Source organism: Giraffa tippelskirchi, chromosome 4, assembly GCF_054371585.1.
Source record: "Giraffa tippelskirchi isolate mGirTip1 chromosome 4, T2T-mGirTip1v1.2.pri, whole genome shotgun sequence".
Lineage (NCBI taxonomy): Eukaryota > Metazoa > Chordata > Mammalia > Artiodactyla > Giraffidae > Giraffa > Giraffa tippelskirchi.
In genome coordinates this window covers 158,610,587-158,634,492 of record NC_137278.1, presented here as the reverse complement: position 1 = coordinate 158,634,492, position 23,906 = coordinate 158,610,587, and the positions used below count along the sequence as shown (strand labels likewise).

The 23,906-nt window shown below is 39.5% G+C and overlaps 1 protein-coding gene across 3 annotated transcripts in view; it reads right to left on the bottom strand.

The window, feature by feature from the left end:
- The window catches only part of CFAP54 (cilia and flagella associated protein 54), a 306,329-nt gene that overhangs the window by 122,450 nt on the left and 159,973 nt on the right, over positions 1-23,906 (bottom strand). For 2 of the 3 annotated variants that reach the window (XM_081595348.1, XM_081595349.1), the window contains exons 40-47: positions 20,470-20,622; positions 18,173-18,367; positions 15,970-16,057; positions 15,470-15,679; positions 12,154-12,220; positions 9,812-9,994; positions 7,319-7,405; positions 748-870 (exon numbers count right to left, since the gene is read on the bottom strand). In XM_081595348.1, the coding sequence (XP_081451474.1) occupies positions 748-870; positions 7,319-7,405; positions 9,812-9,994; positions 12,154-12,220; positions 15,470-15,679; positions 15,970-16,057; positions 18,173-18,367; positions 20,470-20,622 (1,106 nt within the window). The remainder of the gene's footprint in view (positions 1-747; positions 871-7,318; positions 7,406-9,811; positions 9,995-12,153; positions 12,221-15,469; positions 15,680-15,969; positions 16,058-18,172; positions 18,368-20,469; positions 20,623-23,906) is intronic. The other variant, XM_081595350.1, reaches the window with a different exon arrangement.

Here is a 23,906-nt window from a genome sequence, read left to right as displayed (position 1 = left end):
ATATCTAGCCTAAGCAACATCACCTGGTGATTCCCAGATCACCGCAAACACCAAAGCAGAGGAAAATGATAGCTCACTCTGATTTAAATTTAAAGGTCAGTATTCAGTCCCTGGGTTGGGAAGATCCCCTGGATAAGGGAATGGCAACCCACTCCAGTATTCTTGCCTGAAGAATTCCATGGACAGAAGGGCTTGGTGGGCTGCAGTCTATGGGTCACAAACAGTCAGACAGGACTAAGTGACTAACACACACATTCATTTTCAAGGATGCTTCACTTATGCAATTTACAAATACCAATTAAGCAAGCCAGGTAAAACTCTCTCCCAGTCAAATAAGGCTTGACAAACTAGAATATTTTCTCCTCATAAAAATCAGAAGAAATTTGAACATATGCTTAACTTTTTTGTATAAAGTATTAATATATAATCTGCTTGCAATGTGGGAGACCCAGGTTTGATACCTAGGTCAGGAAGATCCCCTAGAGAAGGGCATGACAACTCACTCCAGTATTCTTGCCTGGAGAATTCCATGACAGAGGAGGCTATCATGGACAGAGGAATCCATTGGGTGGCAGAGTCAGACACTACTGAGCGATTAGCACAATAATCAGCCTTAAAAGAAGTCTGCAGTGCCAGAGACTTGTAAATACCCTTAGTAGAAGGATTCCCTAGATTTTAAGAATGTAGTTTTCAAAATGACCTTGAAAAAGGTTAAAAAATAGCTTTGAATTAAATCAGCAGGTTTACCTTCATTTTTCCAGTAGTTTTACAGCTGGTGGGTACTGAAGAAGGCATGTTTTTTCCATAAAATATCTGGGCTAGCTCGTGAAAGGCTTCGGAAAAGAATCCTAAATCTGTAAGGACTTCTATCTTTAAAGGAACGAAAACAAAAGAGAGATACTAAATTAAACCATTTGTTTTACTTACAAAATTAAAATTTTAGAGAAAAATCATCAATGCTCTGAGATCCAAGATGTTTGCTTCATATTGGTAATGAGTTATAAGTTAACATTCAGACAACACGGTTGTGGAGATACATGTGTCTGTGCCTAAGCCAGCTCACGCATACAGAGACCAAGAAACTAGGGAATCACAGCAAGTGACTTTTCAAGACAATGGCCATTCATCAGTAATAACAGATGCAAACACATTTAAAGAAATAAGATAGACTTGGAAGCATTTTAAACAATTTACTTCATCCTTTTGTCCCCATGGTAAAGTATGGCTAATACTTCGGCCACCTGGCGCCACCAACTCATTGGAAAAGACTCATTGGAAAAGACACTGATGCTACGAAAGATTGAGGGCAAAAGGAGAACAGGGTGACAGGGGATGAGACAGCTGGATGGCATCACTGACTCAATAGACATGAGTTTGAGCAAACGCCAGGAGACAGTGAAGGACTGGGAAGCCTGGCATGCTGCAGTCCATGGGGTCACAAAGAGTTGGACATGACTGAGCAACTGAACAACAACAACAAAATATAGTTTCAAACAAAGACAAAACAGTGACTTTGCTGGTGGCCCAGTGGTTAAGAAGCCACCTTCCAATACAGGGGACTCTCCATCCCGAGTCAGGGAATTAAAAGCCCACATGCCACAGGGCAACTAAGCCCATTTGCCACAACTACTGAACTGGCACACTCTGAAGCCCATGCAACACAACTAGAGAGAAGTCCACAAGCTGCAGTGGAAGATTCTGCATGCCACATCTAAGACCCAAGGCAGCCAGATAAATGAATTAGAAAGGCAAAACAGAACACTTCTGATTTCTCTAACACTCTGAGGGATGTTCAACAAACCAGGAGATGAATTCCACAATGCATCAGCTATTCATTTTCTTACCCACGATGAATGGAACTGTCGATTTTACAGACATGTACTTAACAGCATTAGTCAATTGGAAACTATATATTGTACATGGTTTATTTTGAATATAACCTAGCAAGACTTTCAATAAGGAAATTACAGGAAGAAAAGGAAAGATCCTGATCAAATACATGCATTTGCTCACTCGTATATTGAGCTTCTCTTCTGCACAGAGCCATCTTCAAGGTTACATCCACTGGATAAATGATTAGCTAAATTTAAGTGATACATGAAGATATATCCAGTATGAAAAGACATGAAAGATACTGACAAAATACTATGATTCAAATTGTGATCAGGAGGGACTTCTCTGAGGAGAAAACTTTCAAGAGAATATTTGGGAAATGATGCGATGGAGGGAGATGGGAAAATCTGCTGAGGGCACCTTGAATACAAAGGTCATGTGGTGATAGGAGCAATCCTGGGGTCCTGGTGTGCTCAGGGAACAGTCTGTGTGGTGATAGGAGCAATCCTGGGGTCCTGGTGTGCTCAGGGAACAGTCTGTGTGGTGATAGGAGCAATCCTGGGGTCCTGGTGTGCTCAGGGAACAGTCTGTGTGGTGATAGGAGCAATCCTGGGGTCCTGGTGTGCTCAGGGAACAGTCTGTGTGGTGATAGGAGCAATCCTGGGGTCCTGGTGTGCTCAGGGAACAGTCTGTGTGGTGATAGGAGCAATCCTGGGGTCCTAGTGTGCTCAGGGAACAGTCTGTGTGGCAGGAGCTTAGAGAGAGGAGAAGAGGGCTGGCAGCTAGGTGTGAATGGTGGCCAGTCGACCAGAGTGGAGACTTAGGATTTGATTCTCTGCATGATAAGTGATTGAAGAGTTTTTAACAGGGCAGGGTCTGTATCTGACTTATGTTTTGAAAACGTCTATTTGAATCACAAGCTGGAATCAAGACTGCCAGAAGAAATATCAACAACTTCAGATATGCAGATGATACCATTCTAATGGCAGACAGTGAAGAGGAACTAAAGAGCCTCTTGATGAGGGTGAAAGAGGAGAATGAAAAACCTGACTTAAAACTCAGCATTCAAAAAAACTAAGATCATGGCATCTGGTCCCATGACTTCATGGCAAATGGGGAGAAAGTGGAAATAGAGACAGACCTTATTTTGTTGGGCTCCAAGATCACTATGGATGGTGACTGCAGCCATGAAATTAAAAGACATTGCTCCTTGGAAGGAAAGCTATGGCAAAACCTAGACAACATATTAAAAAGCAGAGACATTACTTTGCCAACCAAGGTCCATCTAGTCAAAGCTATGCTTCTTCTTGTAGTCACGTATGGATGTGAGAGCTGGACCATAAAGAAGGCTGAGTGTTGAAGAATTCATGCTTTCAAACTGTGGTGCTGGAGAACATTCTTGAGAGTCCCTTGAACAGCAAGATCAAACCAGTCAATCCTAAAGGAAACTGACATTGAATATTTATTGGAAGGACTGATGCTAGAGCTCCAATACTTTGGCCACCTGATGCAAAAAGCTATCTCATTGGAAAAGACCCTGATGCTGGGAAAGATTGAAGGCAAAAGGAGAAGGTGGCAGAGGATGAGATGGTTGGATGGCATCACTGACTCAATGGACATGAGTTTGAGCAAACTCTGGGAGATAGTGAAGGATAGAGAAGACTGGTGTGCTGCAGTCCATAGAGTCGCAAAGAGTCGGACTCGACTTAGCCAAACAGCAACAAGTGACTTCATAGAGGACAGAAAATGGTAAACTGGGAGCAGGGGGTAAAATACACACTTGGATGCAGGTAACATATATCTAAAAAAAAAATCCAATTTATCCTTGACACATATACTCATCTTACTCTCTTTTCCTCTATATTATCTTGGGAATCTCAAGTGTACCAATTTTAAAGAAATAAAAGAAGGTGAGTTAGAAGGAAACAGGATGTGACAAGAATATAAAAATAAAACACACAAAGTCAGGAGAATATTTTTAATGAAGAGGAAATGGCTTGTCTATTAAGTTGCACACTTTGGCTCTTGCCTAAAACACTTTGGGCTCTAATCTCCCTGGTGTCATATAATACCAAAGCAGGCATTAGGGAGTCGACTGAACTCTCTGCTCCTTAGAGGAAACATTTCCCCATATCTGTGTGAGGTCAGTCTCCTATGGTCTTGAATGTGAGATTGCTGTACATGGACCTCTTGTAACTATTCAGGCTACCTCTGATTCAGTTTATCAAATGAATCTGATCATTTGAAACAACCATGGTAATAATAATAGACATGTATTTTCAGAAACACTGTGGGCATAAACAAGCCAGGTGGAAAAAAGAACCACCCATAAATCAACCATTCAGTCACACAAATACAAAACTATTGATATCCTTCCCAGGAATGCTGGATGTGTTGAGAGTAATACATCTTTTAGGAAGCCAGACAAGTTGATCATAAGGAGGTCTTAGAGCTTTCCCTGAAAGACATTGGAGCACTGATAGAGACTTAACAGTGTGATTTACTGCTGTTTGATTTGTCAGAAAGCATCATTGTTTACTGTTTCCTGACTGTGATTTTCTCTTTTCCCACTCACTGACCCCAGGGTAGTTCAGGAAGGTCAGACAAATTATTCACAGGAGCTGTCATTCCTTCTTCTGTATGATGCAACAACTGCCCCTTTTCATGGATTCTGGCAATGCTCTAGTTGAGTTTCCAGTCATGCTATGCCAATAAGATCCTACTCTCATCTCACTCTACTCCTCACACCCCTACCAAATACATCTGATCTCATCTTCTTCTGATCAAAACTGTGTCATGAATTCCCCCTGTCAGCCCAAGACTACAGGAGACTCTCCATAATTCTTCACTGGTTTTTAAGCTATTCTAGTACAAAAAGAGTTGCCAAGTGCTAACAATCCAATAAAAACTAGTCACTTAATCAAAAACTTTGTTCCAGATTCTTTCAATGCCTTTCTGATCTCCTTCTGACATGATACTGATGATCACTGCAACCCTTCCATGCTTCTTGTCTCCTAGTGACACCAGGATAAAACTGTCACGCAACTCTGACTCCACACCTCCTCATTTCTCTCACTGCTCACTCTCCTCATTACATCTCAGCTTGGCTGAGCCCAAGACTGGCCCACGGTCTCCTCCACATCTTGGGCCTCTGGTGTCCTCATGTCATCTTCTCCAAACTGCCTACTCAAGACCCCCTCTCCAGTCTAACCAAGCCCCCTCAGCCCCCTAAAACAAGTCAACACTTTCTCACCTCTGTACCTTTCACACAGCTGTCGGCTGATAATGTTCCCTTCTTCCTCTCTCCTGCTCAGTTAGTTCCACTCTTTTCAAACCTAAATCTTATCTATGAACTTGTTAAAGCCTAGAGACCCAAAGCCCTTTCCCTCTCTTTCAAGCTCCTGGAAATGGTGTTCATCACACTCATCTGGAAATGATCAAGTGGGAGGTACACACAGAATGTCCTGTCTCTCTTCCCTGTTTTCACTTCCTTACAAGCAAGGGCCATGGGTTACATTTCTTCGATCAGAGTTACTAACATGTGCCTTTATTAGGAGATACTCGATAAATGTTGTTTCAGAGATAAAGCAGTAAACATTTACCAAGTATCTTCTTAATAAGTTCACACTGAACACCAAGGAGAGTGTGGACAGTAGGCACATGATATATGTCTAAACACTTTAAATTCAATTTAATAATTAATTACTGAATATCAAGTATATGAATTTACTACTCAAGACACTATAGGGAACCAAAAGATGAATAAGACACATGCCCTAGCCTTGAGAATTTTTCAGTTTTGAAGATAGTACTATCTTAAAAACAGAGAGAGAAAAGTTGTATGCAGCTTTTTTTAAAGTGTTATTGAAATTCAAAAGCCAGAGAACTCTTAAAGAGTTCAGTGACTCAGAATTAATGGGTGAAAACCAATTACTTATTCCCATGTTAAAATGCATTATCTTAAGAGCACCAGAACTTCTCTTAGAGAAGGTATTATCTCTATTAAGAAATAGGATGTCATAGACTATTTGGGTCTGAAAACACAGGCTCACAGGTTGGGTCCTGGAGAGAGCAGTTCAAAGAGAAGTCTTATTTTCCCTTGTTACAACATTTAAAAGATCTGAGGAATGAGGGTTTTTCCAAAAAAGGAGAAAGACAGCTCAGCTAAGGGAGTGTTGGTGTCACTCACCCCCAACTGAGTGTGCACATCTTGTCCCAACCCCATGTTCAGTAATGCCTGGTTGGCAGGCTGAAGTCAACTGCAGTGGGAGTATTTATCCCATGGAAATTGCAAATGCTACAAATCAAAGTTTTTATTTTTTTAGAGTGGGTTGTGGAGAATTTACCAGCACGAAATATTTTAAACTCAGAGACACCAAATATTCTAAGTTGCAAGTGCCTCCCTAGTGACTCCATGGTAAAGAATATGCCTGCCAATGCAGGAGACGTGGACTTGATCTCTGGGTCAGGAAGATTCTCTGGAGAAGGAAATAGCAACCAACTCCAGTATTCTTCCTGGGAAATCCTGTGGACAGAGGAGCCAGGTGGGCTACTGTCCATGCAGTCACAAAAGAGTCAGACACAACTGGGCAACTAAAAACAACAACCAACTTGCCTTATGTTCCCAATTTTCAGTAAAATCTGATATAGAAATAAAGACCTTAGGTGAATGCAATGTGTGAATGCGTGTGTGTGTGTGTAAAATATGGAATAGGGTTGCATTCCGTATTAGAGATGAGGAAGTGCAAAACAGGGAGCAAATTTGCTGGCTATTGAGAGGAGCCAGGTACGAAACAAATTCAACATAAGTGGGAGCCTCTGACAATGGGTGACCAGGGTAAAAACAGAGAAAAGGAGACGCTTGACATTCTGCATTCCACAGGGGGCTCAAGCCAACTACACATGAATCTTGAAGGTAGAGAGCCTCCTGACTTCTAGGGGTTACATAATTAGTTGTAATTTAGTATCTGTGAATTTTATCACTTCAACTGCCTATGCCATGAAAAACTCTTGTGCACCATGATATACAAAAGATCCTTAGCAAAAACAACTCACAAACTTTGGAAAATGACTCATTAGTCTTCATGAGAAACCAGTCATTCAGAAATGGTGATTTCTGGACTGAATGTTGCTGGGTTAGTCTGTTACCAGGGGTAGCTGTTCCTCACTTTACTGTGGGCCCCAAGCATAAGATTGCCCAGAAAATCCCATGGACAGAGGAGCCTGGTGGGCCACAGTCCATGGGGTAGCAGAAGAGCTGGACACGACTTAGGGACTGAACAACAACAAAAGAAAGCATAAAATGATTTAAGCTTTCTACCTAGCTCTGTCTTACATTTTATGATAATGTTGGGTAAGGTTTTTTAATATCAGTTCAACACCATGTATTACTATCAGGTTATGATTATGAGTATTAGAACCAAAGTAATTTAAGATATCTTCAGTAGTTGAAAAGTATCAAATGTCTTAAAAGATTGAAACATACCTTGAGGATTCTTGCTTCCAGATTTTTGACTAGGTCTTGGCAAATTACAGAAACAAAATATTGGTACAATGCAAGGAGAGGCAAAATCTACCAAGAGAAAAACACTCTTTGTTTTGAAACATATTTTATCAAGTCAATAATCTAACAATACAATTTAACCAAATATTAATGTAAGAGATGTTGTACAAAATCGTGATTGATTTTTTCCATATTAAAAGACTGTACTATTTGGTATAAGTGAAATGATCTGCCTAGCATATGCTTCATGATTTTATCAAAACTTCAAAGTGCTATCAGTGACTTATAGTTCCAAACAGATGCCACTTGGTACCCAAACCTAGGTTTCACGTTTCCATAAGCATGGAAAAATAAAAATTAAGTTAATCATCCTTCTTGAAAAAAATTAATTCAACATATACATAGGAATTACTGAGGCCTGTGGAAACATGCTAGCAAATAAGCTATCAAATAAATGCAGAATTTAAAACAAAGGAACTCATATCCATGTTCCCTAATAGCTCCTATTTATTCATCTCAATGTCAAGTGCTATTGTCTTCAGTTGAAATAGTTCTATCAGCAAAAAAAAAGTATAACATGCCTGCTATATGAATGTCAGACACTGTTGAATGATGAAAAAATCTAAGTCCTTGCCATCACAGAACATATATTCTACTGCTTAAAGTTCAAGCTTACTCTTCACATAATATTTTTATTTTCCTAGAATTAACCCCTTCTTGATGTCCCATAGATGTATGTGAAAGCTTGCAGACTATCAATTTTTCCGTTGACCTGACCACGATCCAGCTAAAGTCAGGTGTTGAGGGATAGTTTTGCCTGGACTTTTGAACAGCTCCTAATTGCAACTTAAAACGGAAGTTCACTCCCTGTAGCTGGGTCCTGCCCCGTCAAAGGGAGATGGAGCAAGAATGGGGACTTGGATCCTTATTATTTAGCAAACTATTTCCCATGGTCCCTTGGTAAATTTTACATATTACAGCAATCTTCTTAGGCACTGGGCTTCTTCTAGAAGGTAGTGTAATACAAAATGGAAACTGTTTACATCTTGCAAGTTCAGCTAAGGAATCTCTCATTGTCAGTCAACTGGCAGCTGCTAATAGCAACAGCTTTTAAAGAGGACTAGAACTGGTCTTAAATGATTTCAAACATAACACAATACATTTTTCTACAATGATGCTCTACAAACATAACAATACCTTTTCCTACAATTAATGTAGTACAAAACAATAAGAGTTGGCTATTACCTTTGAGATTGTATCTTTTCTTTAGTGAGAAATAAAAACACACTATTTTATTGCTGCCAACTGCTCAATTATTCAGAAAAATGTTCTCAATTTCTTAAGCTTAAGAGAAAAAAGTCTCATTTCTTTTCCAGTACGGTGATATGTATTATATATGAATAGGACTAGGCAGCTAAAGGTTACCCAGGGAATAGGTAAAACTATTTTCTAAATCCAGAAATGAATCCCCTTAACAATGAGAGGAACACCATTTTTGTTATTTTTTTCTAATAAACATTTTTTGTGTGCCAAATCTGCCAAGTATTACAAGTATGTATCAACCTTTTCACGTTAACACATGACATTATAATTTAACAACTAATATCAGAGGACAATAAATCTTTTCAAAACAAGGAGAGAGTTAATTTAGAACAAGAGAACAGAAAACAATGTATGAGAAAAAATAAGGTAAGTATTAAAATTATAAAATTATAAAGGAAAGAGAAAGAAGCTGAAAAAGAGAAAGAACAGATACTAAGAAGCAAACACAGTGGGAAAAAAGATACAACAGTAGAGGAAATAGCACAGAGGAAGAAAAAAAGAAAAACTAAGATAAAGGAGGAAAACATATATATAATGACCAGCAGGAAATACTAATTTATGTCTAAAATGAAATCAATTTCAAATTTATGATTCATGACTTATTTTCCCAAAGGAAATGAGTCTTTATTTGGGACTTTTAATTTCTTAGGATATTAAGAAGTTTCTGTCTTTAATTTCATATTTAGAATCTGTTTTTCACTTAGATGTGCCCTTAACATAGAAGAGATGAGACAGATACAAGATAAGTTTGTCTCAATAAAGAAATACTCCCATAGTTTTGATATTGATATGCCCTTCATGACTTAATAAAGTGAAGTTATAAGAGCACTAGATTTCTGTGTTCCAGACCAGTTAAACTTTCTAGTCAATATCACCATATCTTAAGGGGGAAGAAATGATAAATAATAGAGTTAAAAAAAGAGAGAACCAAATCAAATAGACATGGCTACTGTATCCAAAATGGCATGCAAATAGTGATGTTAAAGAAAGAACATTAATTATTTTATTTTGAAGTACAGATCAGAATCCTGAAAATAGAGTTTAAAAGTTAAACAAGAATTGATCACAAGAGCAATAGTAAAATTTAACCCTGCCAAGTAAAAAGTACAACATACAGTGAATTAAGATTTGTTGATTTTGCAAATCACTTACTACTAGATTTTGCTTAGCAAAGTGCAGCTCGCGGATGACATAATACAGACTCGCAATGACGGAGCAGATGTCAGCCCGGTATCTGTCTGAGAAGAGCTCAATGCCCGGGAGAAGCTGAGTGATTTCATACTGAGCGTAGCAACGTTCAGCTTTAGGATGTGGCAGTGTGGTTCTAAGCAAACCCTGAGGACAAAAAAGGTGAAATGAACAGCTGGAACTTTCATTTGCAACAAAAAGAAAGGTAAGTATTTAAAGGATATAAGGAATAAGTGTATTCCTTCCCAAAATGCTTTGTGTATGCCTAGCACACTGTACCCTATAATAAAGGGTTGTTTGTTGTTGATCAGTTGCTAAGTAGTGTCCGACACTTGGTGACCCCATGAACTGCAGCACACCAGGCTTCCCTGTCCTTCACTATCTCCTGGAGTTTGGTCAAACTCATGTCCATTGTCAGTGATGCCATCCAACCATCTCATCCTGTCACCCACTTCTCCTCTGGCCCTCAATTTTTCCCAGCATCAGGTTCTTTGCCAATGAGTCAGTTCTTCACAACAGGTGGCCAGAATACTGGAGCTTCAGCTTCAGCATAAGTCCTTCCAATGAATATTCAGGGTTGATTCCCTTTAGGATTGACTAGTTTGATCTCCTTGCTATCCAAGGGACTCTCAAAAGCCTTCTCTAATGCCGCAGTTTGAAAGCGTCAATGAAAGGTACTTATAGTCTCATCACTATAGGTTCCAAATGCTTTATCACTGACAATGGGCCTTTTAAACCCCATGGTAGTTGGATACTTATTATCTTAAGAAGAAATTATCATTATTTTATCATTTGTTGAGAGTTGATTTTGTGTTGGGCACTCTTAGTTTATTCCTCATAAATATTATCTCATTTAATCCTCACTTAACCCACCCCTAGAAGGAAGACTTATTATCTCACAAGTGATATAATTGAGGCTGAAACGATTAACGTCTCTGAGGTCACCCAGTTAATGCTGGCAAAAAGAAGATTCAAAGACATGTCTATTTGACTCAAAAATCTGTTTTCTCCACTCTACCAACCTACAAGTAGAGGAAAGAAAAACATATTTCGGAAGTCTAAATCAAGCAGAGATAATTCTAAATTTTTAACTAAATTAAGTGAAAAGGTAATTGGTTTAATTTGACCAGTATTTCTAAATACAATTTATATGACCAACATTGTGCCAGACATTCACAAACAAGATGAACACACAAAATCAAATTGTACATTTAGGAGTGCTTCTTATGTTTTCTTATACAATGACATTTCTTGATGACAAATGCATCATCAAATTATTTTAATGTATATATCAGGGATAACTTTAATCAGACTGCTCATTAAACTTATAAGATACGTAGTCTAAAATATTATGCAATGGTTTAATTTTTAGTTTCACAAATTTGCTTTAAAATCATGAAAAGAATGAACAGATTTTTAAAATAAATCCCAGAGCTAATTTTTATTTTAGGTGTCGAATTACTAAGAAATGCTGTCTACATTTAAGCAAAAAAATTATTTACTTTCTAAAACATAAACAGCATTATCTTCAAGAACAAGGAATATCAGGAGAAAGTAAAGGATACAACAGAAGAAATCTGATTCAGATGATCATTCCCTCTACATCCTTGCCTCTTCCACCTCGTCCCTTTGAAGCATTGGCAAGAGGTGTATGGAACATAAGAAAACTAAAAAGTCTGGCCATATACTCCAAGAAACCTGTCTCAAAAGATCTCATATACCCAGATTTCATAAGCTATCAGACTCCTCTGATAAACAGAACAAGGGTGTTCCATCCTTCAAAGTAAACAGGACCTCTAGGAGATTGCAGAAGCCCCTGGCTACGTTCCTGAATCTCAGAATGTCCTATATTTCGGATAAAAGCTCCTTTCTTCTTCAGTAAAATCAAACTAAGAACTGCAGACACTCTCCTTTGTAGTCTTCAACTTATTTTTGGCTTGTATTATATGGCATATTTTACATCATGCAATTAAGCAAAAGTTTATTTCAAGATGAGGCAGGGCAACCCTTTAGACTCAATCAGACTGGCTTCACTGATCCATGAAAGAAGGACAGGAGACTCAGTTTCCTTATCTGTGAAACTTCTCCATCTATAGTGAACATGAGAAAACTGACTCTGCTGAATTCTAAAGGTGCAAATGCCACAGGGGTTCAGCCATCAAAGGAAAGATAGGCGTAGGATTTTAATCAAGGTTCATGTTATTTTCCTAATGTCAGTTTTATGAATATAATAAACCACTGCATTTTTTACTCTGTTACTAATTAAATGGCTGTGCTACTACCGAACAATATATATGAAGTGTTACCTGAAAAAGTAATGCTGATAAAAGGCAACAGTTGGTTCTCTTTTCAACATCCAAAGTCTGAATAAATCTAAGTATAAGAAAAAGAAACTGAGTCAGAGACAATGTTCCAAGGATATTTTTACATAAATACAACTCCAATACTCATAGATTTTAACTCAAAATTAAAGTAGCCTTTAATTTAATTAAAAATTAAAAATTTAATTTTTAATTCTAAAAGTGCTACATTCTTATGTAAGGTTTAAGACATTGAAAGACAGAAAAAAATAAAATGAAAATTCACCTAAACATGATTACCAGTAACATTTCAGTCACTTTCCTTCTAGATTTCCTTCTACATATAATTATACAGATGTGCATTCACATTAAGACTGAAATTATGCAATACATATTTTTATAAACAAATTTTCTATTATTGAACATAATCAGTTATATAATTATTTTACAGAACTTTAATATTTTTATCAGACTCATGTACCAGAGTATTAAAATATCCATCTCCATTTGGTTTTTTTCCATTGTTGAAACAAACATTGTCATACCTACATTTTTGAGCACTTGTCCTATTACTTTCACTGGATAAATCCCTAGAAGTAGAATTTTGGAGAAAAGGAGGTACACAATTTTAAGGTTTTTTGATGAGCACAATTAATTAATTTCCTCTCATAGACTGAAACACTGTACTTCCTCACTAGCAGTACATTATGGAGCCATTTATGATCTTAAATCTTTCCACCAAAGATTGTGGTAACTCTGTGTTTATTACTGTCTCATTTTACGTCCCTTAGTAGAGTCTTGAATTTTCTTTACACGGGTCTTAAAACTCGCATTGGTGACTATAAACCACATTACCTTCTCCTAAGTCTTATTTTAACACCAGTGGACTTCACTGTATTAATAACACCAGTCTGCGTTCAGCTTCTTTGTGAGGTACTTTGCCTGCTGAACAGTGGGAAACAGAAGTTTCTTCTCCTCAGGGAGTCTCCAAGAATAGCCAAAGCTCCTGGAGTACCATAGAGCCTGTGGAAGTCAGACTTCCAGCTGGGTAACCCAGGAAATGACTTTCTGTTGGTTGAAAATCACTAAGGAACAACTTCAGAGGCTCAGAGATGCTAAGGTGTCCTTTGGCAGGAATGCTGTAAGCTGTTCTTTTCAAGCTGGGAACATTTCTCAGCTTTTCTGTTCTCTGCTGCCAAGTGCTACTAAGTTATAAACTCAGACGTGTGTGTGTGTGTGTGTGTGTGTGTGTGTGTGTGTGTGTGTGTGTAAAAGGAAGAGTTCCTTCTCAGGAGAGCAAAAGGAAAATCAAATGACAGAGTTTTTAAAAAATCTTTGAATGTTTTATACTTTTAAAATGGTAATTCATACTTTCCTTGCCCAAATGCTAATTTTCTGAAAACAATGTGATCGTGAACTAAAACAAGTTACTATTTTTAAAATTTTTCTCTACAGCTCAAAATACTGTGCAGATTTTTTGCCCACCATGCCTTATAATGTAACTACAGAGGTAACGGAAACCTGTACCTCTACTCTCTTCATACTTTTTACGTTTCTCACATTAATCAAATATTTAAGATATTTGTGAGTCCTAAGTAGACATAAGGCATTGTGATAGACTTCCCCATATGCCATGTGTGGAAGGCTGAAAAATGGCTGCCCAATGATACCAACATCCTAATTCCCTAAACCTATGCATATGTTGCTCATGTGGCAAAAAAAAAAAAAGGGAATTCCCTCGTGGTCCCACAGTTAGGACTCCACTCTTTCACTGCTGAGAGCCCAGGTTCAATCTATGATCTGGTCAGGAAACTAAGATCCTTCCAGCTATATGATGCAGTGGAAAAAAAAAAACACAACAAAAAACCTGCAGATGTGATTAAATTAAGGGCCCTGAGTTAGGAAAGTTCTACTGAATTATCCACGTGGGTTCAATGTAATCACAATGGTCCTTTAAGAGAAAGATAAGGAGGGTCAGAATCAGAGAAGATGTGAGGATAGAAGCATACTGACAGAAAGGAAGATGAAAGTCTGTGGGTCCTGATGACGGAAGATGAAGAATGCAGGAGGCCTCAGGAAGCTGAGACAGGCAACAACAGATTCACCCCTAGAGCCTCTGGAGGGAGCTCAGCCCTGCCAACACTTGGATTTTAGGACCTCTGCCCTCCATAACTGTAAGACAATAAATCAGTATTGTTTCAGGCCACTGAAATTTGTGGAATTTGTTACACCATCAAGAGGAAACTAATGCAGTCTGTGTTATGGGCATAATTATATGCCACACTGGGTCTTCCCTGGTGGCTCAGTGGTAAAGAATCTGCCTGCCAATGCAGGAGACCCGTGTTCAATCCCTGGATCATGAAGATCCCCTGGAGAAGGAAACAGCAACCCACTCCAGTATTCTTGCCTGAGAAATCCCACAGACAGAGAAGCCTGGCGGGCTACAGTCCATGGCATTGCAAGGAGTCGGACATGATTGAGCCACTGACACACAAGCCCCCCTGCACACCCAAAATTCCTAAGTTGAAATCCTAACCCCTAGTAACCTCAGAATGTGACTAAGAAATGGGGTCTTTGAAGAGGTGATCAGGTTAAAATGAAGTCATTAGGGTAGGCCATCATCCAATATGAGAGGTGGGCTTACAAGAGGAGGAGATTAGGACACAGACACACACAGAAAGGAAGACCATGTGAGAAGACAGTTACCTACGAGCAGGGAGAGAGGCCCCAGAAGAAACCACCCTGGTAACACCTTAATCTCAGATGTCAAGGCTCCAAGATTGTGAGACGGTAAGTCTCTCACAGATTGGTGTTCTGTCACTAGTCTGTAGTAGCAAATGAATACAGTATGTCACGTAACTTCTGTCACCATGGTTTACAGATGAGAATAGTGAGGCTCAGAGAGGATGAGTAACTTGCCGGGGGGTGCCCAGAGTTATTAGGAGGCTCTTAAATTAAGCCTTAGGTGGCCTGCCTCCATGTTGTTATTCTTGCTCACCTACCAACTGTTCATCCACTCATTCATTCAACACACTGTTACTGAATGCCATCTCCATGCTGGGCACTTGGGATACACTGGTGAACAAAGCAGTGACCTGTGCCCATGCGGTGCTCACATTCCAGACGTGGCCCTGGTTACAGGAAGAGGAGATGGCCATAAACAAGCAAGAGCACAAACAAGTAACATGTATAATAAGCCTATAGGATATGAATGGAGCTGCCCAAGAACCCCGTGTGTGGGAGGCACCCTGCATGGCCCGGGTGGGTAGCCCACGAAGGCAGGCCCCAGGTCCTACACAGATGGCTCCAGCGTCATACTCACTGTGCTATCTTTGCTGATATCACTGCTCCCTGCAGACACCCCCAGATGCCAACTTTGGACAGGAGCTCCTCACTGTAGTCTTTGGAACCTAGAGGTGACCGGCCATCAGTGGCATTGGTGAGTGAGCTGCCAAGCTCCTTCCATGTATGGAGCACATCTTCTTTTCTGAAAATGTCATCCAGAGCTTGACTCCAACACTTAAAAGCAGCGCTGAAAAAGAAACGGGGCATCAGGCAGCATGAGATCTGTGTTATTAAATCTATCTTTCAAAAAGGAAAGAAAATGCATTGAATAAACATTTCATCAAAATGTTAGCGAATGGATCTGTGCCATTTATTGCTCATAACCGTTTCTCTCCGGTAGCATTTGATGACTAAAAGACAGCAATGGAATATTATCCAAGAACTAAAATTTATGAAAGACGGTACTTTTTTTCACAATAGTTAAACATTTTTCAGGTGAACAGAGTTCTCCTTGTTTTACTGACTCCTATAAGCTACCTTTTCTTTTGTGCGAAGATGAGAAGATTTCCAAGTTCATGCAATGCCTGCACGTTAAGACTTCTTTGATTGCTGGTTTGAAGAACATCTGTATTTTTAATCAAGTGAAAGAACAAATGTCAGTCCCTATAAAATATTTCCTTTATATTTGCAAGAATATTTTAAATTGCATTATACCTTGACTGTGTAGATAAGCAAACTTCAAATTAATAGACCCTCTAAATGTCACACGATATAGCTATAGAGAACAAATGATGTTCTGTTTGAATGTAAGGGAGTAGGAAAGTGGATCTAAGAGGGAGGAAACAAGACTGGCTCTAACAGGTAGGAAACATGAATAAAGTAGACAGAGTAACAGTGAGGCAGGTCAAGATGGTGAAGGAGAAAACATCTAGAAAAAGCATACAAGGAGATCGGAATGGGTATAAAATACAGAAATGTCATATGTGGCCAGAATATGGTTTGGGGGGAGGTTGAAAAAGCAGTAGTGGTATGATTACTGAGGCATCTGAATGCCAAGTGGAAAAATGTGAACACTATTCTACAGCAGATCGGAAGACTTTAATGGTTTGGTTTTGATCAGAGATGTGACAAGAGTGCAGCATATCAGATTCTTCCTTCACCCAAATGCAAAAAAGCACATCTTTACTATCATCTGAATTTGTCGTTGCTTTCTGAGAAATGCATGCATTCCAGGATGTGTAGCCAAAAATAAACCCATCTAACATTGCATTGGTTCCTAATGAGGGTAGCACTATTGGCTAGAGGGTATTTTAGAAATCTGAGGGAGGGGGTTGTTTTTTGTCACAGTGGGGTAACTGCTAGTGTTCCGTCAGTGAGGACCTGGCACTGGGGGGCCTTCAATGTACAGAACCTTTCCCCACAGGGAGGAAAAAGTTGAGAAACCTGTAGATAATTATCTGAGTCTAACATCTAACTTCATTTTATACATAGAAAGGGTATTTTTGCATGTTTTCAAAATGCTCAGTTTTCCAGAAATGCAATTCCTGTAGTATTTTGTTTTTGTTCAGAATGCCCTACATTGCCGTTTTAGAACATCAAGGCACCAAAATTAACAATGCTGATAGTACCTGAGTCACCAATATGATACACTTGTATCAGTCTGCATTCACAGCTGTCATATTCCTATGTATCCTGAATATCTTACATACACTATATGAGCATCTGATTGATTCTCTGTACCTCTGGTGCCTAAGCTCTTGCTGCAACTGTTGTTGTTTAGTCACTCAGTCGTGTCTGACTCTGCAACCCCATGGACTATAGCCCACCAGCTTTCTCTGTCTGTGTAATTCTCCAGGCAAGGATACTGGAGTAGGTTGCCATGACCCTCTCCAGGGGATCTTCCCAACCCAGGGACTGAAGCCACATCTCTGCATTGGCAGACAGGTTCTTTATCACTGAGCCACCTGGGAAGCCCACCTAAGCTCTGACATATTAACAATAGATTCTTCTATTATAAAGTGATTTCATTTAATTTATCCTTCAATTTATATATAGACCTTAATATTTATTTTTTTAAATAATATGTATAGGAAGAGTATGTTAATACTAATTTTATTTCAAGCACTAAAGGGGGAATATTTTCTGTTATAAAAAAGGGGGACATTGGGTCTACAACATGTTGAGTTTATACTGCTGAATTTGTAGAAAAGCCAAATCAAGTGGAAAGACAAGGAAAATGGAATCAGCTGGGGCAAAGCAAAAGCACATAACAGTGGCCACATCTCAACAAACGGTTCGGATTCAGTTAAAGTGGGATGAGCGAGAGGGCACCTAGAATCTCGCAATGTTAACAGCTAGGCTGGAGAGACGATCACAAAAGGGGGTTGGCAGCGGCCTGTCTCGTCACTGCTCTGTCACTGCCTACAAGGGTGTGATGAATAGATTCTATGTTCGAGCTCTTTCATCTCACTTCTACAGATGATATTTCAGTTATTGTACAGCACAGGGAACTATATTCAATATCTTGTAATAACCTATAATGTGAAATAATCTGAAAAATATATACACATATATATAACCAAATCACTTTGCTGTACAGCTGAAACTAACACAATATTGTAAATCAACTATACGCCAATAAAAAATACATTAAAAAAGATATCATCTCAAGACCAAATGCAATCTCAACATTAATGTGGCAGATCATATTGAAAATGAACATGTAATGAATAAACCTTACTAATAGTTTCATAATAAGAAGAAATTACGAGTCCAAGTTGTGAGGAGGGAAGCTTGCTCTTCTCCACTGAGCTGAAAACTCGGAAGTGCTCCTGAGAAAGGTCGGGGGGTGTTGGCATGTGCATTTCTTCCGTTCCCAGGGAAAACTCCACCTTCCCAGTAGCAAATTTTAAATTGTTCACTCCTCCTTTATCTCCTAAATTCATGGGAAAAATTTTTTAAAAAGCTTAAAAATGGAGAAAGAAGGGAAGTTGAGGAGGAGGGGAAAAGCAGGAGAAATAGAAAGGGAGAGGGAAGGATTTTACATAGAGTTGAGCCTTATTTACAGTTCAAGGGACTCTGTTTCCTTAAACTTCATGTCTCAAACCATTTCTGAAGAGCCCAGGTGTGTGAGTGTCGACGCGCTCTACACTCGTGTTACCTCAGAAGGAATAGTACAGAGGGCAGTTTGCTGGAAAGTGAATGTTGAGATAATGCTTTGCTCCTCTTGGGGGTTGGGGGGGAGAAGTTGCACAGTTTGAGTTCACTTTTTTAAAAGAGTTTCCAACGATAAGATGTTAGTTTGTCTCTGGGGCAGAGACCTCTGGGATAGGTGCAATGTACAGGTAGTTCTGACCTAAGGGGAAAGAAATAGGAAAGAATCTGTGTCTGTGCAAGGTCAGAGAGCACACAGGGAAAAGAAAGGGAAAAATATTCTAGGGGAAGGAGTTAAAAACCTCAGAGAGAGAGAAGCTAAAATGGATTTAGGTCTACAGCCAAGGACTGGGGATAAACTTCTGAGGGTATCTTAGTATTAATACTAGGTGAAATTCAGAAGGAAGTGGTGTAAACCATCCTTAGGAATTGTATCTACTCTTTTTTCAGTTCATGCCCTTAACCACTGTTAATGTACACCATGACCAAAGGAAGTTTAAACATGATATGCTGTGCTTAGTCGCTCAGTTGTGTCCCACTTTTTGAGACCCCATGGACTATAGCCCGCCAGGCTTCTCTGTCCATGGATATTCTCCAGGCGAGAATACTGGAGTGGGTTGCCATGCCCTCCTCCAGGGGATCTTCCCAACCCAGGGATCGAATCAAGGTCTCCCACATTACAGGCGGATTCTTTACCATCTGAGCTACAGGGAAGCTCAAAAACATGATATGGAGGGCTAATTTAATGTAAAGTGTGTCTGTGGACAATATAACCAAAAATTGTGGGTACATATCATAACAAGTGCTTTTGGGGGGGAGAAGGGGAGCAACAACGACACATATATGAATTCATACATGCATGCATATATACATACATAGATACATATATTATATACATAAGTAAACTTCTGTCAGCAGTTGTAAAAAAAAACAATTGGCTAAATGTCTAAAACATCACTTCAGAGAATATTAGCGTCATAGATGCTAAATTTAAATCTATTATTAATAACTTTACAATTATTTTAAGTTTACTAATATAAATTTATTTTTATTATTCTGATAAATTTGAACAGTAAGGATTATAAACATAAATTAGGATTTTAGATTACCTAAATGTAGGTAATTTGGGATTTCTTAACCTACATTTGAGTATCCTTTTTCTCTCTGAGGTTAACCACTTGAAGCCCTGCTTTGACTGAGTTTACAAATCAATAGATTTTGAGAAGGGAGAAAGCAAGTATAAAGTAACCAAACATAATGAATATCTTTTTTTTAAGGCTAAGATGAAAATCTCTGGTATTAATAAGGAATTTTACTGGTGTGTATATTAAAATGCATCTATTTGTTTGACATTGATAAAGTAGTGCTTTGGTAAAAGACTGTAGTTAATTCTGTACGAATCAATTCATCTACTTATGAAAATAAAACAAAACTATAGCACCATACTTGCAAAGCAAATAGTAAGGACACAGAGGTATAGAATCAAACATTAACACTGCTTTCATATTTACTCCACTCAAGGGAGTATACTCAGAAGGCATAAAAGAGATAAGTGAGGCAGTGCTTTGGTTGGAATCAAGTGTGGGAAACAGAGATCCACTGGACAAGAAGAAAAAAGTGAAAGGCAGCCAAAAGCAGGCACAGAAGTGGGGGAAGGAGGAACCTACTGTAGAACATGGTAGACCCACAGGGCGGTACCCTGTGGAAATAAAGAGACAAGAACAAGAGCAAGTACAGTCAGCCCTCTGTTTCTGAAGATGCAGAGCCATGGATACTAGGCAGGAGGGAGCTGACTGTAAGGGACATGTGTATCCATGGATTTTGGTATCCACAGAGGGTCCCAGAACCCATTCCCCGCAGGTGCATAGGAACGACTGTATTTACCTTGTGTCTGTGCGAGAAATAACGAAAGCAACTTTCTGCTGTGCCGGATTGATCTGTTGTGATATTTGGATTTTTCCAAGGTCTCTCTAAAACATCTCAGAGTGTCTGTCACATCCACAGGCACGCAGAGGAGCTCTTTGGCTCTGCGGTATTCTGAAAGGAAAGGGAAGAGTGATGTTAGGAATGAAATGTTGCAGCAAGCCAAGGAGCAGCAAAAGCCTTTCTAATTCAGAGAATTTCTTGGGCCCAAACTAAAGCTGCTAAATTCAAAGCCCCCAGGTCTGCAGCAGGTGTTTCAGTGTTCAGATCAATTTTTTTTTTCTTGGTTTATTTGACAGTTCTTTTAAAAAAAAAAGAAAAAAAACACTTAGAAAACTTTTGATTCGTATGAAATGCAAATAACTTTAGATCTTGCCAATTTTCCTTATGAAGCCTCCTACTTTTTCCTTTGCTGATCATAAAAGATGAAATAATCTGCTCCCTTTCAGCAGCCTCTTCAAAGCCAAGGTGCCTTGGGAAAGAGACGAAAGGAGGAAACAAAGAAGCTTGGAGATGGGCAACTGCTCTCTTAAGAGAAAGAAAAGATAGCTTTCTAACACTGGAGAAGGCAGAGGAAAAGAAGATGAGGCCATAAACAGGTATGGAACTGAAAAGCCATCCTGAAAAGTGGCCAGAAGAGCAGGTGTTGGCAGAGCTGCCGTGAGGTCTCTAGAGAGGAAGCGACAGACCCATGAATTAGGCTACAGACCAGCTGCATACGCCATGAAGCAGGCACATGGGAGAGAGGACACACAGGCTTCAGACTGAACGACAAACAAATTTACCCCTTCAACGAATTGAACAGGTCAAATACCCCCTGTCAAATCCGAAGTCTTGAGAGTCCAGCAACTTGCTAGGGAACAGGGCTGTAACAGCTTAAGAAGCATGACCTTTGCCCTCAAGAAATCCACCCTTCAGCTGAAGCGATGAGGGCATTTTAACACTGGCATGTGAAAATCACACTGACAGAGTGTCTGGAGACACACCAAAATGATGGAGAGAAAGGAGAGAGATCAGTGCAGGAAGGAAAGGATGAGCAAGAAACAGATGATGGGGGAAAAAGATGCCAGCTGTGTCTTAGAGAACAAGGAAGATTATCAGGAAGTAAGGGAAAGGGTTTCAGATAGAATGAGAAGAGCTGAAGCTGGGACGTCCCTGGAGGTCCACTGGTTAAGACTTCCCCTTCCAATGCAGGGGTTGGGGGTTCGATCCTCAATCAGGGAACTAAGAGTCCACATGCCAAATAGCCAAAACATAAAACAGAAGGATTATTGCGATAAATTCAATAAAGACTTTAAAAAATGGTGCACATCGAAAAAAATCTTAAAAAAAAATAGCTGAATCTGATTAAGTGTTTATACTATGCCAGTAACTATTCTAAATAAACACTGTGATAGTCTCATTGAATTCTAGCAACACTCATAAGAGGTATGTCCCATTATATCCTCCTTTTACAGACAGGGAGAATCAGGCATAGAAAAGTCTCAGCTTTCCTTAGGTCACAGAACCAGCTTGCACAAGGAGAGGGTGGAATCAGGATTAAAAGTGGCAATGCAGGGCACAGTAAGATGACACAGCCAGTCCTTTTGAACCAAGAAGGGTTTCCAGAGGCTTAAAGCCCTCACTGCGTATATGGCCTTCATACTCTTTAACTGGCAGCCAAGAAAGCATTTTGAGTAAGACCCCGGCAGAAAGAGATTCATATTTTAGGAAGCGTGAGCCAGCAGTTGTATGCACAGCAGGCTGCAATAGAAAGAGGGTGGTGGCTGAGAGGTTGTGAAGTTACAACACCGATATAGTATGATTTGAACTTGACTAAGGTGGTAGCAGTGGGAACAAGTGAGGGATACAGGGAAAATTCCAACGTTAGAAGTGATTGGAGAATGGTTAATTGGCTACTAGGCGAAGAAAAAAAAAGGAGCGGAAATTGCTTCTTATCCACCTTTTAGGGCTGATGAACTTGCTTCCTACCTCAATGGGAATAAATGGAAGGAATCCAAAGGGATTTCCTGCAAGCCCCTACCCCTAGACCCACACAGCCCCCATTCCCCGTGCCATCTACACTGCAAGGTCATCACTCGAGCAATTCTCCTCTCTCCTCCCAGTCACCAGTTTTTCCCTCTACCGAGTCAACATCCCATTTTGCTTTTTTATATATTTTTAAAAATCATCAAAAATTTTGTGTTCATTGCAGTGTTAGTTACAATAGCCAAGACATGGAAACAACTTAAGGATCCATCAACAAATGAATGGATAGAGAGAATGTGGTCTTTACCCAGTGGAATATTATTCAGAGCCATGAAAAAGAAGGAAACCCTGCCATTTGTGACAACATGGATGAGCCCTGATCAGACAGAGAAAGGCAAACAGTGAATGATCTTACGTACATTTGGAATCTAAAAAATCGAACTCAAACAAACAGAGAAGAGACTGGTGGTTGCCAGAGGCAGAGTTGTGGGGTGGTGGGCAAAATGGGTGAAGATGACCCAAAGGTACAAATGTCAATTAAAAGACAAATAAGTTCTGAAACTGTAAAGTATAGCACAGAGACTGTATCTAAATTTCTTAAAAAAAATTTTTAAACCCTTTTTCTTGACCCTTCTTTCCCCCCAAGCCACTATCCTATCTCTCTGCTCCATTTTATAATAAAACTCCTCAAAAAGTTCTATTTCCATTGTTCCCCATTCTCTCTTAAACATGCTTAAATCAGACTTTTCCCCCATTATTTCACCCCAAGGATCTTGACTAGAATAAATCTAGTGTTCAATTTTTAGGCTTTATCTCACATAAATTTTCAACAGCATTTGACCCAGTTGCTAACTCCTTCCTGCTTGTAATACTTTCTTCATTTGGCTTAAAGGTCCTTTACCAACCTACTGACCCTCCTTCTTAGCCCTCTTTGCTAATTCATCTTCGTCAACCCAAACTCTTAATATTTGAAAATCCCAAGGCTCAACCCTTAGACTGCTTCTCTTTTCTTCTTAACTAACATTTGAGACAGGCTGGAACCTGGGACCCTTTACTGGAATACTTGCATCTGGACAAACGTCTCCTCCAGCAATAGAATACAAAGAAACTATAAGAGACTAAAAACAACTGTGTGCATGCACAGTAGGGGCAAATCATGAACAATAAGATACACAAAAGCCAAAACCCATCTGCCATCTCTGGGGCCTGGAGCAAAAGCAGGATACTGCACACAGCACCACCAGGGGCATGGGGAGACCAACCTAAGTGACTCCCCTGCCAACACACTGACCTGCTTTCACACCCAATTTAAGAAACTAGCCCCCCTGTCAGTTGGAGATTGAAGAAGGGAACCTATTACTTCTTCTCATTCCTTTGTGCTGTAGCATAGGTCCCAATGAAGCCTTGCCTGAATTTCTCATCCTGTCCCT